The 15,735-nt window shown below is 40.7% G+C and overlaps 1 protein-coding gene across 2 annotated transcripts in view; it reads right to left on the bottom strand.

Moving 5' to 3' along the window:
• Positions 1 to 1,538: 1,538 nt before the first annotated feature.
• Positions 1,539 to 15,735, bottom strand: part of LOC102907276 (pyroglutamylated RF-amide peptide receptor) — a 40,750-nt gene continuing 26,553 nt past the window's right edge. The window contains exons 2-6 of one of the 2 annotated variants that reach the window (XM_006971099.3): positions 12,165 to 12,323; positions 8,843 to 8,904; positions 4,397 to 4,632; positions 2,916 to 3,013; positions 1,539 to 2,365 (exon numbers count right to left, since the gene is read on the bottom strand). In XM_006971099.3, coding sequence (XP_006971161.1) covers positions 1,959 to 2,365; positions 2,916 to 3,013; positions 4,397 to 4,632; positions 8,843 to 8,904; positions 12,165 to 12,323 — 962 coding nt within the window. In that variant the 3' untranslated portion in view covers positions 1,539 to 1,958. The remainder of the gene's footprint in view (positions 2,366 to 2,915; positions 3,014 to 4,396; positions 4,633 to 8,842; positions 8,905 to 12,164; positions 12,324 to 15,735) is intronic. The other variant, XM_042278976.2, reaches the window with a different exon arrangement.

The raw sequence follows: 15,735 nt of genomic DNA, 5'->3' as shown, positions 1-15,735 counted from the left end.
TACATGTTAGAAAGAATGACTGAGTGGTCAAGAGTACTGGCTGCTCTTCCAGAGGACCCAGGTACTATTCCCAGCACCCATGGGACAGACAGTTCTTTCTCCAGCAGCCACATGGCAGCTCATAACTGTCTGTACTCCAGTTTCAGGGGATCTGATGTCTTCTTCTGGCTTCCATGGACACCAGACATGCACATGGTACACAGACATGCGGCCCACCACACGCGTGCGCGCGCGCGCGCGCGCGCACACACACACACACACACACACACACACACACACACACACACCACACATAACCATCAATGCTCCTTGAAAACATAGACCACGTTGATGTAGCGTTGTCCCTTTGGCCACTCTTCTGTTGGGAGCCATGAGGGCTGGCTTTCTACTTTGACTTTATCATGTATTTTTGGATAAGTACACAATGATGCAACTTTTCACTGTCATATCTGAAGTCACATGAATATTGAGCTGTTAGGTGAAGCTAACGAAAATCAGCACATAGGTCCGTTTTTAAGGATCTGTCAGGTAGTGATCACTGTCTTACTACAGTATAACTAGACAAAAGGGGTGACAGTTTGCAAAGTGGCCCATACAAAACAATGTTTCCCTTTCTTCACTTGGCTGATTTTCCCATGTCATGCGGTTTGTCTTTATTATTCTACATCCTCTCCTTTTCAGTAGTGTCTCATTGACACACGTGAAATAAAATGCCCGTAGCTAAGAGAACCCAAGATGTTTTTGCCCTTTGGCTTCCAAATCTTAAAGCGTAGATCATAAAATATCCCGAGTTCTTCAGACAGAAAATGAGCGCTTGAAAACCGGAGGCAGAGGAAACATCTAGACAGCGAGGCTGTGGAGGGGCTTTGAGTATATTCCCCATTGGGAAGGCAACAGTGTTTACAGTGGCAGCCAGATTCTTGACACACGGGACACAGGAGTGAGGGGCTGAGCTAGCGAGGAGCTCTGTTCTTCCTGACTAACCACTTGGAGGTCGGCCTTGGACGTAGCAATATTTCACAGGCTTGGAGTTGCCTCAGTCCTTCTTCATTAGTGTACTGATGAGAAAGTTCCCTCCTAATACATAACAAAAGGTCCTTCATCTCACTAGTGAGAGAGAATGAAGTACCCAAAAGAGAGAAACATCTGATCTGAGCTGTCTGTCTGTCTGTCTATCCAATCAAGTAATGAGGCTACACAGTCTTTCTTTTGATGAGAAAAACCAGTTACAAAACAATCACGAGAGGAGACTGAGGCAGAGCTGGAATAAGTCTCAGAAAAGAAAGCAGAGAAGCAAAATGGAGCTAGAAACAGGAGGGGTGGGGCCAGGACTAGGAGGTCGTCACCTTAGGATGCCAAGAGCCTTCCTTTCTGGTCAGTTTGCCTCACGACTGTTACACGAGTGAGCGAGGGGTGACCCTCCATTCATGCAGCAACAAATAGAGACTTCAGAAGATGAGGTGACTTGTCATCACAGAGACAGAAGCTTAAAGAATGTGGCATTTGTATTTTAAGTTTTATTAGTTGTCATTTGCCTGATTCTTCGTCGTCTCTGCCCTTATTATTATGGTACAAATGTCAATTGCAAAGGTTGTTACCCTAACTTCAACAGTATGCTATAAATTACATTACGGTGTTCAGCTCTTTAATATGCAAAGATGATGGTACAATTTAATAATTTCCATCCAGTTTAGCAATACACAGGAAGTCACATTGCATTGACTATATGGATAAAAACTGCTGCAGAAACTATTGCTTTATGTATGATGTCTTGAATAAATTTACTTTAATAATGTACAAAGCTGTTTTAATAATTTTTCAAAGTTATAGTTTCATGTATTATGTCAGTTTAAGTGGAAAACATGCCTTGTTTCCCTTCTTGTCATCATTTAAAAATAGTCTTTGACCTTTGTTTAAAATAACTTTCCATACAAATGATATTAATTATGAAGATATCATTACAATTCATGTCCACTGCCTAAAGTTGAATTTTCAGAAAGTTCAGAACTAAAGAAAGCAAGCTGTCGCTTGAGATGCCTCTTCTCTTCTGGCTGCTCACACACTTTGACTTCGATGGTGGCATCGCTGAATGCATCTTCCTTGGTTTCCTCTATTGGATGCTGTTGTCGCGATAACTTGGCTCTCTTTTGCATCATTGAAATTCCTGAATTTCTGTGCTTCCGAGCTGGAGAGAAGGTTTCCTTTATTAGACAATAACAAACTGCAGACAAAAAATTCTTTTTGAAGTTTTCATTCATAAATGCATACACAATGGGATTACAGATAGAGTTGAAAAACCCAATTGTTTGTACTACAGCAAAAACCATCTTGATTGTGACATCATCATATTCTTTTTCAAAATTACCTGAAATAGAATAATACTTTAGAACATGAATTGACTTTATTAAGAAAATTAAAAGCTATCATCTGACCTTGTCAGAGACAAAAGGCATGCAAATTTCTGAAGCCCACTGTGGGAGAGGAATCTGATTATGTGGGAACAAATGGCTTTTGTGATGAACATTCTTACATACTCAGGCTGGTGTCCAGCATATGTGTCTGGGCTCACAGTACTTTCACTAGAGAATTCAAGTGTCATGCAAACTAGAAGCTGGAGTTACCCTTCAGATATTCACTTGTGAGTTGAGGTTGTAAAGGAGATGATTCATAAGATGCAACATCGTTCCCTTTAGGAGTAACATAAGAATCTGGAAACTTTACTGTGTACAACTACTGAAGGGCACTTCCTGAAGTGTCCTTGTCACACAATCACCCGCCACCCAGGGAGCTAGTGCTCTTTCACCAGGCTTGGCATTTAATGAAGCCAGTGAAAAGCACCAGTTTTACAGTCATTCCTGTGCATCCTAGCAGGAAAGGGACCAGAGAGTCATCAGGTGAGGATGCTAAGTACTCACTGTATTCAACCATCATGTGAACAACATGGAAAGGAGCCCAGCACGCAGCAAAGAGAGCCACCACTGTCACCATCATAATCACAGCCCGCTTCTTCTTCCTAGACTCGTGAGAAAGGATTGTGTTGGTTCACTTTGCTGTGGAAAATGTGTTCAAACAGCAAGACTGAAATAGAAGTTGAGCTTAGGCCACTCACACATAACTGCAGGTAGATTATCACCTTTTCCTGTTCGCTTCACCCTTGTCTTCATGGTCTTTATGTAATAGACATGCTTATGATGTGTGCTCATTGTGGGTCTGGCATTCTACTAGGTTACTGACATGGATTATACCATTAACATTCAAAGAAGTCGATGGGCCAATGCAGAAGCTGAGGCCCACCGAAGGTTCCTGATTTGTAGTCAGATGGCTGGTAACTGATGTACTTTGGGTTTGGATTTAGCAGTCTAAGTCAGCGAGTGAACTTTAATTCATTGTGTATTGAAAATCATTCTCATCTTTGATAGCAAAACATCAATATTTACAAAATACAGTAAGGATCAAATTAAAATTCTGGTTTACCTGGCATTCAAACTCATTTCTCATAAGTAGATTTATATCTGCACTAGAACTATGCATTTGCTTTATATTTTAAAAGTTCATGCTTGGCACCTCTCCTTTCAACTCCAGAATCCCTTTCTTCTGAGGAAAGGGTATAATAAAAAAAATTCTTGAGGTGATGAAGTCTTGGGACCTTCCTATATTCGGAGAGGCCTGTCTTTATACAACTGGCACTAGAGGGCGCTGCACACCGTGCTTTAACTACATCCCTCAAATTCCCAGAAGTGTGTCCAGGAGACATCACTCATTTTCATTTGAGTGGTCATTCAGTACAGATATAAAGTCAGTCTTATGTGTTATGTAGGAAGCATCATAGTGTTTTAAAATGGATACTAATGAATAAGGTAAGAAAATAGCTTTTATGTTGAAATCAAATTTCAGCAATAACCATTTAACATAAGTAATATGCTGTGGTTTAAAACATTTTTATACATCCATCTCATGTATGTTAGCACCATCTTTGAGGAAGTAATGACAGAGGTCATTATACAACCTTGTACATATGAGGAAACAGAGAAGGAGGGCAAAAATGCAGATCTATGTCACATGGCCAGCAAGGTGACAGAGAGTCCCCCCCGCTCCCCCGAGATCCCTGACACCGGTTCAGAGCTCTTTCTGCAAATCATATTTATATACAGATGAAAATGTAACCATGTTCCAAATTCTCTTCTTACTCCCAACTTTGCTTTTGATTTAAGAACTAATGATTTTGATCTATCTTTCTGCCACACATTAAATTGCACAAAGTTTCAAGGGTTTAAATACACTCAACTTAGATTACTTTGCCTAAATTACCCAGGAGTTCTGGCATCCTTGGCAACTGTCCTTTCTAGAACAACTAATGAAAACTTTTAAACAGAGATGAGCATTTAATCAGACAGACCTGGCTATTTTGGACATTTCTTTCCCATGAATAGCTTGCAGCACTGAGCTGTCTCCAACTCTCTTCTTGATCCAGAGTTCATAGCCGATCTTACCGTAGAGGACCAGCATCAGCACCAGGGGCAGGAGGAAGAGGATGACAAGAATGAAGGTGGTGTAGATTTTCTGGTGCTTGGGGCTGGCCCATTCTTCCAAGCAGCAGACGTGTTCTTTCTCATATAGGAAGTCGTACTTAATCTTTACAGTGAGAACAATTCGGTTGAAAGAACCAACAGTCAGCATTAGAAGCAGTCAAGTATTATCGCAGAACATCATTGTAAAGACCTTTATTTATTTATTATTTACTATGCACTGATATCATTGTGACTGTGAAATACTGTTTTATTGCTATTTTGTAGTAAAATATAGTTTTCCCACTAACCTGCTTAGGTTTTAGAGAATTTTGTGCTTTTAGATTTGAAATGGAATTGAGGTCTGTGCATGTTTCTTTCATTTCTTGCCTTTCTCAACTTTTATCTCTGCTTCTCATGCTTTTCAGTGAGCTAAAAGAGCACACTTACCACACTGTCTATGGAGAATACCATATGCTGTCTGTTGCCTGCTTTGATATTAATTAAACTAATACATTTTTGCTTTCTCACTTGTTGAAGAAACAGACTTGGAGAGTTGCCAGATTTCCTTAAAGTAAGAGATGCTAAAATAGGCATTAAGAAGGAAAATGGTAGCTTTTAAATTAAGGCAAATAAAAAATAGAACTCAAACTACTACCAACCTAAAATAATTGAACTGATTTACCCAAACTATTTCCTGCCGACTCATCTTTAAGTTCAAACACTATTAACAACAGGAAGTGGTGTGGCTCATTTCCAGACTGAACTGAACCCTTCAAGTATATTCAGAAGCCACATCTCTGGGTAGCAGAAATGGAAATGTGAGAATTTATCAGGAATGCTGTCCTCTAGGCCTGCTGGATCTTTTCAGCTCAATGCTTAGGTTTTGGACATAGTTTTGCTTATGCTTATTTGCTTGTGGGCGATTTTCATCACAATCTTCAGGAGCAATTGAAAAAGCAAGAAAAGTCAAGTTCTGGTCTGGTCTACTATTGACAAACATAACTAGGAATGATATAAACCATTGGAAATTGATTTCAATTCTGAACTTCCCATGAATAGAGGTAAAAACACACCCTCCTCTGGCACAACAGAAGCAGCCCCTACAATGACCATAGTCATGGAGCAGCAAAGCCTAAATCTCCCCGCTCATCGCTGATGGGTTCACACAGCCCTAGGGACAAGCAGGTCTCTAGGTGTCCTCTAATTCAGCTATTCTGTCCTCTACCTCTGTGTGTGTGCTACTTTCCCAGCCTCGTAGTCTCCATTTCTAAATATACATTTCTCTAAAATTTTACTGTTTAAGATAGCACCTGGGATTGAGAAGAGATTTTGGGTCTGTTTTCACCATTACCCCCATCCTAATTTACGAATCACATCTGTCTCCAACACAAGTCTTACCATGAGCACCAAGGAAAGAGACAATTTATTACTGACACTAGTGAAGGCCCTCTCTCCCCCCTCCCCACCCCCGATTTAGGTGTCACCGTGGAGAGCCCTTCTGCTTTCCCCAGTGTTAAGTATATTTATATCTAGTGTAAGGCCTAACAGTGGGGGAAAATTGTATTTTGACAAATACTGGGAGGGGACATCCTCAGTTGTCATCTCATATGTGGAAACATAGAATAAAGTTGCTCTCTGCTCTCACACAGTTCAGTTTACTCAATACTCAAGTCATAGAACAAATACCAGACTATTTTTAAAATCTACTTTTACTGTGTGTCTCACTTGATATCCTTGCTGAGGGATGTGGCGTGCTTAGTAAAATTCCTTCTTTGCCTTTCTGTTTTAAAAAGTAGACTAGAATATATCAGTCTATATGCTTTGTTAGGGGCTATGTGAGCAATGCCCTGTTGTCTTTGAGGATTGGTGTCTGTGTTAGACTACAAACAATGTTCAAGTTGACACCAACAGACTGGTGGGCCAAACGAACACTCTGCTTCCTTACTGTGAATCCTCACACATGGCTGAACCCACCAAACGAAGGCAGGAGAAGGAGAGAGCTCAGATAAGATGCTCTCTGAGAGTGTTTCCTACTCAAATTTCAATTTCCTATTTCAAATTCCAATGAAGATGAGGCAGGCAATAAAGGCCTTATGAAGGAGAATCAACTAATCTATTACATTTTTTGCATGAGTTAACAATAAAAGAAAACACGGAGAAGGGAGGGGAAATAATAGATCAGCACTTCTCAATCTGTGGGTTGCAACCCCAATAGGGCCACATATCAGATATTTACATTACGATTCATAACAGTAGCAAAATTACAGTTATGAAATAGCAAAGTAAATAATTTTATGGATAGAGTCATCACAGCATGAGGAACTATATTAAAGGGTTGTAGCATTAGGAAGATTGAGAACCTCTGGAATAGATAGTTATGGGTAGTGGGAGGGGAGAGGAGGATGAGGGAAGGAATATGGGGGGATGGGAAAATTAAAGGCTACTTGAGAAATTGTATGGAAACAATATAGTAGAAGCTTCTTAAATTATGTATGTATATGAAGGTGATCTAAATGAAATCACCAGATAACAGGGGAGAGAGCCCCACCTGGACACCTCTCATCACCAAATGAACCCTCTAGTACCAGGAAAGGGGTTGCATCTAATTGAGCTGCTGGCCAAAGCAGTGCCAGAGGACCTCTCAAATAACTCGGGCTGTTGCAAAGGCTGTAGGATTCTCTCCACAAATTGACAGCAAGGCTGTATTGCTGCAAACAACACACACACAATTCGTTGAACATGGAGAAGTTGAGCTGGTGCCTGCCTGGAGCCTTCTTCAGCCCTACTGGCACTAGCTCTTGGTACCAGAGGGTACTCTTCACACTGCCAGAGGAGAAACAGAAACTCCAACCCATCCACAAGCTCTTTGATCTACAATGGTGTCCTGCCTGCAGGGTAAACTAGGGCAATGGTGGCACAAAGCTGTGGGAGTCACCAACTAACGTCTGCTTTGACTTAAGGTCCACTCCATGAGGTGGAATCCAAAATGATGCCACTTGAGTGACCAAGAACCTGAGACCAGATAGCCCAGGGACCTAGGGGAAAGCCAAATGCTGCTGTTCTACAAAAGAACACAGCAATAAAATGAATCTTAATAATATCCTTTTATTCTCATAGATCAGTCCCTTGCTCAGCCACCATCAGAGAAGCTTCCTTCTGCAACAGATGGGAACAAATACAGAAACCCCAGCCAGACTTTACACAGAGAATGGGAGGCCTAGGAAAACTTAGCCCCAAATGGAATGTCTCCATCAAATCCCTCCACTCAGGGCTTAGGGAACCCTGTGGAAGAGAAAGTGTAAGAGCCAGAGGGAATGGGGGACACCAAGGAAACAAGGCCTTTTAGGCACAGAATGACCAACACACATTTGCACTCACAGAGACTGTGGCAGCATGCACAGGGCTTCCATGGGTCTGCACCAGTTGGTGTCTGAGGGCTGAAAGGAGAAGTGGATACATGCCTCATCCCTAACCTAGGAGAAATCTCAAATTAATAAACTACTTGTAAAAGAAAAATTAGTTTTCTCCAAGGGAGTCTCCCTGAGGAAACAAACTACTCTTAAGAGTAGACCAACAGAAAATGAATTCAGCAGCACATTTGGAGGTTCCTTGTCTCATAATGTCCTGTCAGAGTATTTATTTATTTATTTATTTATTTATTTATTTATTTATTTATTTATTTATTTATTTACTTTTACACTACAGGCTTTGTGCATATATTATGGCTCCTGATTTTGTGTTTTTATGGGATTCTTGAGTGTTTGAACAAGTGGAGCTCTATGTTTCTGTTTCTCCAGCCTTGTCTTAGGCTCTTTTTTGTTTGTTTGTTTTGTCCTATTTCAATATCTCATTATATTTTAATATTATTCCTTAGATACCTATTTGTTTTTCTAATGAGAGACAGAAAGGAGTATTATCCAGATGGTAGGGGATGAACTGGGAGGAGTAGAGAGAGGGAAAACTGTAATCAGAATATACTGTCCATAAAAAAAATCTATTTTCAATAAAAGAAAATATAGAACACTCACTGGATTCTCAATTATATTAAGACATTGAAACATTCTAGATAAAACATTTTCAATTCGTAGAAAAATGCTGAAAGTGATTTTGGAACATTTAAAAAAAGTTAAGCATCTAGATATTAGCAATACAATACCTAGAAGAATTAAATAAAACAGAGAAAACTATTTTATTTCATTTGAAAGATTTCCAGTGAATGAACTGCAGTAGTACAGACTTGCTGAAATGCTCTTGAGATGGGTAATAGTTATAGATGAGAGATGCGGAGGAGAAGTATTTCAGTAGTATAAATGGCAATTCAGCCCCAAATCTACCTCAAGTTGTTGCACATGCCACATAGGTGATCCCACGATGATGGCCACCAACCAGACTACACCTGTAAAAATGTGATAATCATCATAGTGAGGTAAAATGGAGTCATGCTTAACCGTACAGGTTCTCTGTCTTCAGTGTCCTTATAATACAATACCAGCTAAATTTTTAATGACAGAAATACTGTTTGCTTATTTATTTCACACGATATATTAGTTAAATTTGCTACCTTTGATGATCTTATAGCTGTACATTATGCATCTGATTATTATAAATTCAGACCATTATAAAACATCTTAAGATTTTAAGCACTCAATGATAATTACTAAAAAGGAAAACTAATCTATTACCATGATAGACTTGAGGCCATTGTTTCAAATTCAGCATTTTTATGAGATTTGTTGTATGCATCATGTCTTACTGAGTCAGGGACAGTACTAGCAAGCTAAGAACCTAGAGTTGCTTAAAGTGAAATGAAAAGAGTGGAATGTATCTTTGTCGGGCATCTGAAGGACCCTCTTCTCAGGCACTTGCAACCTCTATGTGAACTGACTGGGAGCCACCTCTGGACAACACCCCTGTTTCCTGCTTCCCTAGAAGCACATTTCCTGTTCCGTATCAAAGTCTTCTTGCTCTTGTACACTCAGAGCCTTCTCATCCCAGGTCAGATGAATGTTAATGTGGAAATGCCACTGATGGCTGTCATTCATTAGCTAAGTGGAATGCCTAAAAGTTGAAGACTTAAACTGAAGAAATATATCCAAATAATATACTTCAATATTAGGATAGTCCTAAAGGAAAGATGGTGTGGGGTAAATGCAGAGAGGACCAAATCCCTCACCTTACACATAAAGGAAAAAAAACCTCCAACTGTGTAAATATGATATCATTCTATCATGTAGAATGGCATTAACACTGTAGGTGGCACACTGGCAGCCTCACCTAAGGTTACAATTTATGTATTAAATGTCCTCGAAAGACTCAGAGGACTTGACTGCTAGCTTGTGTTCTTTGGAGGTAGGTTATTGTATCATGAAGGCACTAACTTTATGAATGGATTAATCTACTGATGAATTCATAGATGAATGGAAGTAGGGCCTGATTGGAAGAAGCAGGTTAATGACATACAATGTGTCCCAGATTGTTTCTCTCTGTGTACTTGTGGTCTGGATGAGGTGAGCCACTGCTCTATCACATGTTCATGTCATGTTCTGCTTTACTGCCCAAAGGCCCAGAAGTGAGAGCCAAATGACTGTGGACTGGAATCTCTGAAGTATCTCTGCCATGAGGACCAGCTTCCAGCCGCTCAGGGATTGAGGGGGAAGCCAGGGGGTTGGCAGACTAATCACTCAGCTTAACTTTTCTTTCTTTCTTTTCATTTTTCTTCATTAAGAAATTTTCTACTCACTTCACATACTATCCACAAATCTCCCCTCCTTCCTCCCACCCCCAGCCCTCTTTCCCAAGCCACCCCACATCACCACATCCCCCAAATTGAGGTCTCCCATGGGGAGTCAGCAGAGCCCAGCACATTGAGCCTAGGCAGGTCCAGGCCCCTTCCCACTGCACCAAGGCTGTGCAAGGTGTCACACCACAGGCACCGGATTCCAGGTCAGCTTGACTTTTCTAAGGAAGTAAAACTTAACTCTCTGGGGCCAGCGAGGGAGGCTACACTTGACTCTCTGAGTCTGGCAACAAAGGGGAACACACACACACACACACACACACACACACACACACACACACACACACACACACACACACCTCTATAGGTTCTCTCTATCATCTTCTTTCTGTTCTTTATTTCTTTTTTTACTTCTATTCAGATGTATCCCTTCTGTCTCTCTTGATGTCTTCCTTTTTAACTAACTTTAGTTTTTCCCTTACAGCTTATATATCCCAGCAAAATCTTTCAAGCAGTATAAAAATTATATTTTTTTAAAGTGAATGATTACAATGAACACAAATAAAAACAACGTGTTTTTCATCTCCCATACATGATTAAACATTCTACATATTACAGGTGAAAAACAAGTTGTCCCAAGAACCCACATTCATTCATACTTAAGCAACTTGTTATAGATTAACAGAGTGTCAGCAAGCAAGGTATTTTTCTCAATCAGTTCTTTTTCTGGAAGGCTGCATTTTGCAGTTACAAAGAAAAGATCCATCGTTTTATTACTTATCTCAAAAGGAAATCTTATAAGAATCATAAATCTAAACTTTTATATCTGAAAAAAATGAGTCATCTCTACTTTAAATCCTCAGGGTGCACACCCATTTGTCAACAGTTTTTTTTATGTCAGGAAGCTGAGAGCAGAAATGGGCACAGGAATTAATCATCATCTTTGATCCCCAACCCATCCTAACAAGGAAGGCACATCATCAGCTAATAATAACCTGGCTGCTTTGTTCTTGTTCCTTGACCTCAACAAGTCCCTCACTCAACTATGTGCCTTTCTAATCATCAGATTGTTTCCTCTGTTTTTTTTTTAACCTCAAAGCTATTAACAACGACATCTTAACCTAACCTTAAGTCATTATTTAAGGTGTTGTTTTAGCTATGATTTTAGTTTTAGCACACTGAAACCCAGGAACACATCTCTCAACATTAAGATGGAAAGATCTTGAACTAGCTTAACTTCTGGGACTCAAGCATCTTTCTTAATCATTAATGCAAGCCACAGTCTATAAGGCTCCTCAACAGAAACTAGCTGTGTGACATTTCCTTGTTCTTATTTTCTGTCCTCTGCAGCCCCTGCTTTATCAGGGGTGGAGGCAACACCATGTCTTGCTTTTACCTGTATTAGTTTTCCCACTAAGGTAATCTCTATCTTAATCCCTTATTATATTTATTAATGACCCTCAGCCATCAAAATCCTATTTAAACTAACACTATTATTGTATAAAATCATTGCTTCAGTTCAACAGTACAGCTTATGAGAAAAATCTTCATAATAATCCACAGGTAAAAATGCCCAGTAGAATGGGATATTTCCATGAGATATACATTAAGGTCAATGGGTATTTCCCCATGCCCATTTACACCATGCCAGATACCATAGAAAAATGGCAGTGGCAAACATGTAAAGGCACAGCAGTAGCAAGAGACACTCTGAGGTCAGAACCCTTGGGGCCTTGCCTATCCAAGATTCATCCGTCAGTGCCTTGCATGCTGGTGGGCCAATCCCCTGAAGTCAGTTGCCACTTGCTGCTCCTCTGACATGGCCACCAGCACTGAAACCATAAGCAAAAACAACTTCTTCCACTTCTAAGTTGTTGATATCAGCTATTTTGACAAGTGACAAAAAATGACTCGCATACCCAAGATTGTGAAAGCCCTTCGGTTGGTGTACTGCCACTTCATTTTAAAAGGATGGACAAGTCCTTGGTGCCTCTCAACAGCAATGCAGGTCATCGTTAGGATTTCTGTCACCACGGCAGTGGACTGGACAAACGGCACCATCTTGCAGATGAAGGCGCCTGCAGCAAGGAGACAGACGTGTCCTACAAAAACGGTTTTGTGAAAGTCTTTTCTGTCTCTTAGTAAATGGTTCAAATCATTAACTATGAGCCTGTGCTCAGAAGTTTCGTGATTAAGCTATGCCATAGACGCAAACTAATGAATGAAACCTGCATTGGCGCATGCTTCATCTCTGACTAGAGTTTTAAAGTCCTAAGACAATGGGAGACACAAATCAGTATTTAGCTGTTGGTAACAGGCAGGGAAAGACAACAGTTTATGTGAGTGGCAGAGTAAGGTAGTACATACTCCTAATCCCAGCACATAGGAGACTGAGGCAGGAGAGTCAAAGGAAATTCAAGAACTGTGTGGGCCACATTGCAAAACCCTGACTAAAAAACCACAAATAGAAAAATTTGTGAGACTATTATTTTCAGATCAAAGTTAGAATGAAATGGTTGACTGGGAAATAAGTTTGAGTTTTCTTCCTATTTGGCTCTCTGTGAAATCATAACAAAGGAGTAATTTCCACCAAAGTTCAGTGTACTTGTGTGTGTGTGTGTGTGTGTGTGTGTGTTTGTTTGTTTTCATGTGTGCGAATATTGATGTGTATGTGTCATGGACCCCATGTGGATGTCAGAAGACAGCCTTGGGTGCTGGTCCTTGACTTCCAGTGTTCACTGTTGTTTTTGCTATTCTACTTGGCATGCAAGCTCCTGGGATTCTCTTCTTCCTGCCTCCCATATTCCCATAGGAGCAGCAGGATTACAAATGATGTCACCGGATCCTTGTTTCTAGGGGTTCTGGGGATTCAAACTGAGGTCCTCACATGTGTGCAGCAAGTATTTACCCACTGAGCTCTCTCCCTAGCAAAGACTCAGATTTCTTCTTAGAGTGTCTATCCAACTTGATATGTAGGTTAAACCATTAGCCATTATAATTTTTTTTTAGTTCTATGCAAGGTTGTCTTTTTTTAATTGAAAATTGATTTTTTATGCACTATATTCTGATGACAGTTCCCCTCCCCCACCCTCTAGTCCTCCTAATTCCTCCTGTTCCATCTAGCTCCACCCCCTTTCTGTCTCTTATTAGAAAACAAATAGGCACCTAAGGAATAATAATACAATAAAATAAGGTAAATAAAAAACAAACAAATCAGAATAGAACAAAATAAATACAGAGAAGAAAAAGAGCTAAAGAAAAGACATAAGAAACTCATGTAGACACAGAGACACATGTGTTTGCACATATAGGAATCCCTTAAAAACACAAAATTAGAAACTATAATATATACACAGAGGACCTTTAAGGTTTAAAAAATTCCTGACTCAACATTATGAGACAAAAAAACTTCAAAAGGTGCCATTGACTTTGTTTTATGTTGGCCATCTACTGCTGGGCATTCATTTCAATTTTTACTTTCTTAATTTTCTAATGTAAAGCTCTCAAAGTGATGGATAGCAAAAAAAAAAGCCTCATCTTATTTATACACTAAGAAATATTGAGAGCTGCATATCAGCTGTTCCAGCCACTGCTCGGCTCCGAGACAGTGTAGAGGTTGGTCTGGAACCCCAGTTAGAGACCCCTAGTCCCTCTACCCATCTGCCTACCAGGCACCCACCCCACCACTTGCCACAGATCACTTACAGTATAACTAAGAACCCAGAGAACCAGTGGTGTGCCTGCCTACCAGCTGCTCAAACCACCGTACCAACCTGGAACTGTGTGTATTTCCAACCGGGATCTCAGGTTGGTACCTCCAGAGCCAATCCTCCTGCCCCACATCAGCCACCACACCCATTACTCAGCGCTGGGACCGAGTGAATCCCAACCAAAAATCCCAGTTCGGAACTCCCAGAGTCAGTCCTGCCCAGCTGCCTATCAGCTACCTCATGCACTACTTGGCTCTGGGACCAAGTAAAGTCTGACCTGGAATTCCAGAGTGGCTCCAAGACTGAACACCAGTCATTATTCAGCTAGTCCACTAGCTAACAGTCATTTCAACCCTCATGGGTTTGTCATCCCAAGGCTTTTCTCCACCGATTGCCAAGGCTGTTCGTTTGACAGGCTTTTCTGACCTTCAGTTCCCTGGACCACACTGACGTTGAAGGCTGCTCAGGGCTCTATCGCGTCCCTAAGTCAGACAACAGTTAACATCAGCCTTTATCCATTTCACTGTATGAATACTTATCACGCTGCAGTGCATCAGCTACCTCACAGCTTATATGGCTCTGGCATTTTAATAAATTAATATTTGAGTAAAATATTACTAGTATTCCTTAGAGTTTTATTAAAAATTTAATCAGAATTGTTTTCTATCCCTTCAGTGATATTGTTTATACATTATACAGTCCAACATCAAAGGAATACCAGAAGAAACTTTTACTGAAATGGACTTAAGTGCATCGTCAACATATTTTTAGAATTCTTTCTTTCATCACTATTTATTATTATCTTATTATCTCTGTGTGTGCATACATGACATGGTGCACATGTAGTCAGAGGATAACTTTTGGGTGTTGCTTCTCTCCTTCCACCTTGCTGAGGGACTTTTGATGTTTCCGACACATTTCATACTTCACAGTAGCTGGTCTTGGGCTTCCCAATGACCCTCTTGTCTCTGTCTTCCATCTCATGGTAGGAGTGCTGGGATCACAGATGTGTGTCAGTCCATTTGGCCTGCTCTCTCTCTCTCTCTCTCTCTCTCTCTCTCTCTCTCTCTCTCTCTCTCTCTCTCTCTCTCTCTCTTTCTCTCTCTCTCTCCCTCCCTCCCTCCCTTCACTCTCCCTTCCTTCCTTCCTTCCTTCCTTCCTTCCTTCCTTCCTTCCTTCCTTCCTTTCTTTCTTTTTTTTTTCTTTGTTTTGTTTTGTTTTTGTTTTCTCGAGGCAGTGTTTCTCTGTGTAACTGCCCTGGCTTCCTGGAATTTGCTTTGTAGACCAGGCTGGCCTCCATCTCACTGAGATCTACCTGTCTCTGCCTCCTAAGTGCTGGGATTAAAGATTTGCACCCCCACTGCCCAGCTGTTTTTGTTTTGTTTTGAGACAGAGTTTCTCTGTGTAGTCCTGACTGTCCTGGAACTCACTCTATAGACCATGCTAGACTTGGAGATCTACCTGCTTCTGCCTTCAGAGTGCTGGGATTAAAGGTGAGCATTACCACCACCTGGTAACATCTGGCTTTTACACATGTGTTCCAGAGACTGCATTCAGGTCATCAGGCTTGTGCAGCAAGTGCTTTACCAGCTGAGTCATCTTGCAAGCCCATCAATATGTTTCAACCATCCAAAAGTCAGCCAGTGTTTGTTGCAGGGTTCATTGCAATGTTATCTCACTATAAATATGTTCATTTTGTCCATCATGATCAGATGGGGCATGCATCACCTGAATTCCTGACTTCAGAATGCATCCTGAACCTTATTCAATCAACTAGAGA

This window comes from Peromyscus maniculatus, chromosome 6 (genome assembly GCF_049852395.1).
Source record: "Peromyscus maniculatus bairdii isolate BWxNUB_F1_BW_parent chromosome 6, HU_Pman_BW_mat_3.1, whole genome shotgun sequence".
Lineage (NCBI taxonomy): Eukaryota > Metazoa > Chordata > Mammalia > Rodentia > Cricetidae > Peromyscus > Peromyscus maniculatus.
This window is presented reverse-complemented; position numbering and strand designations above follow the sequence as displayed.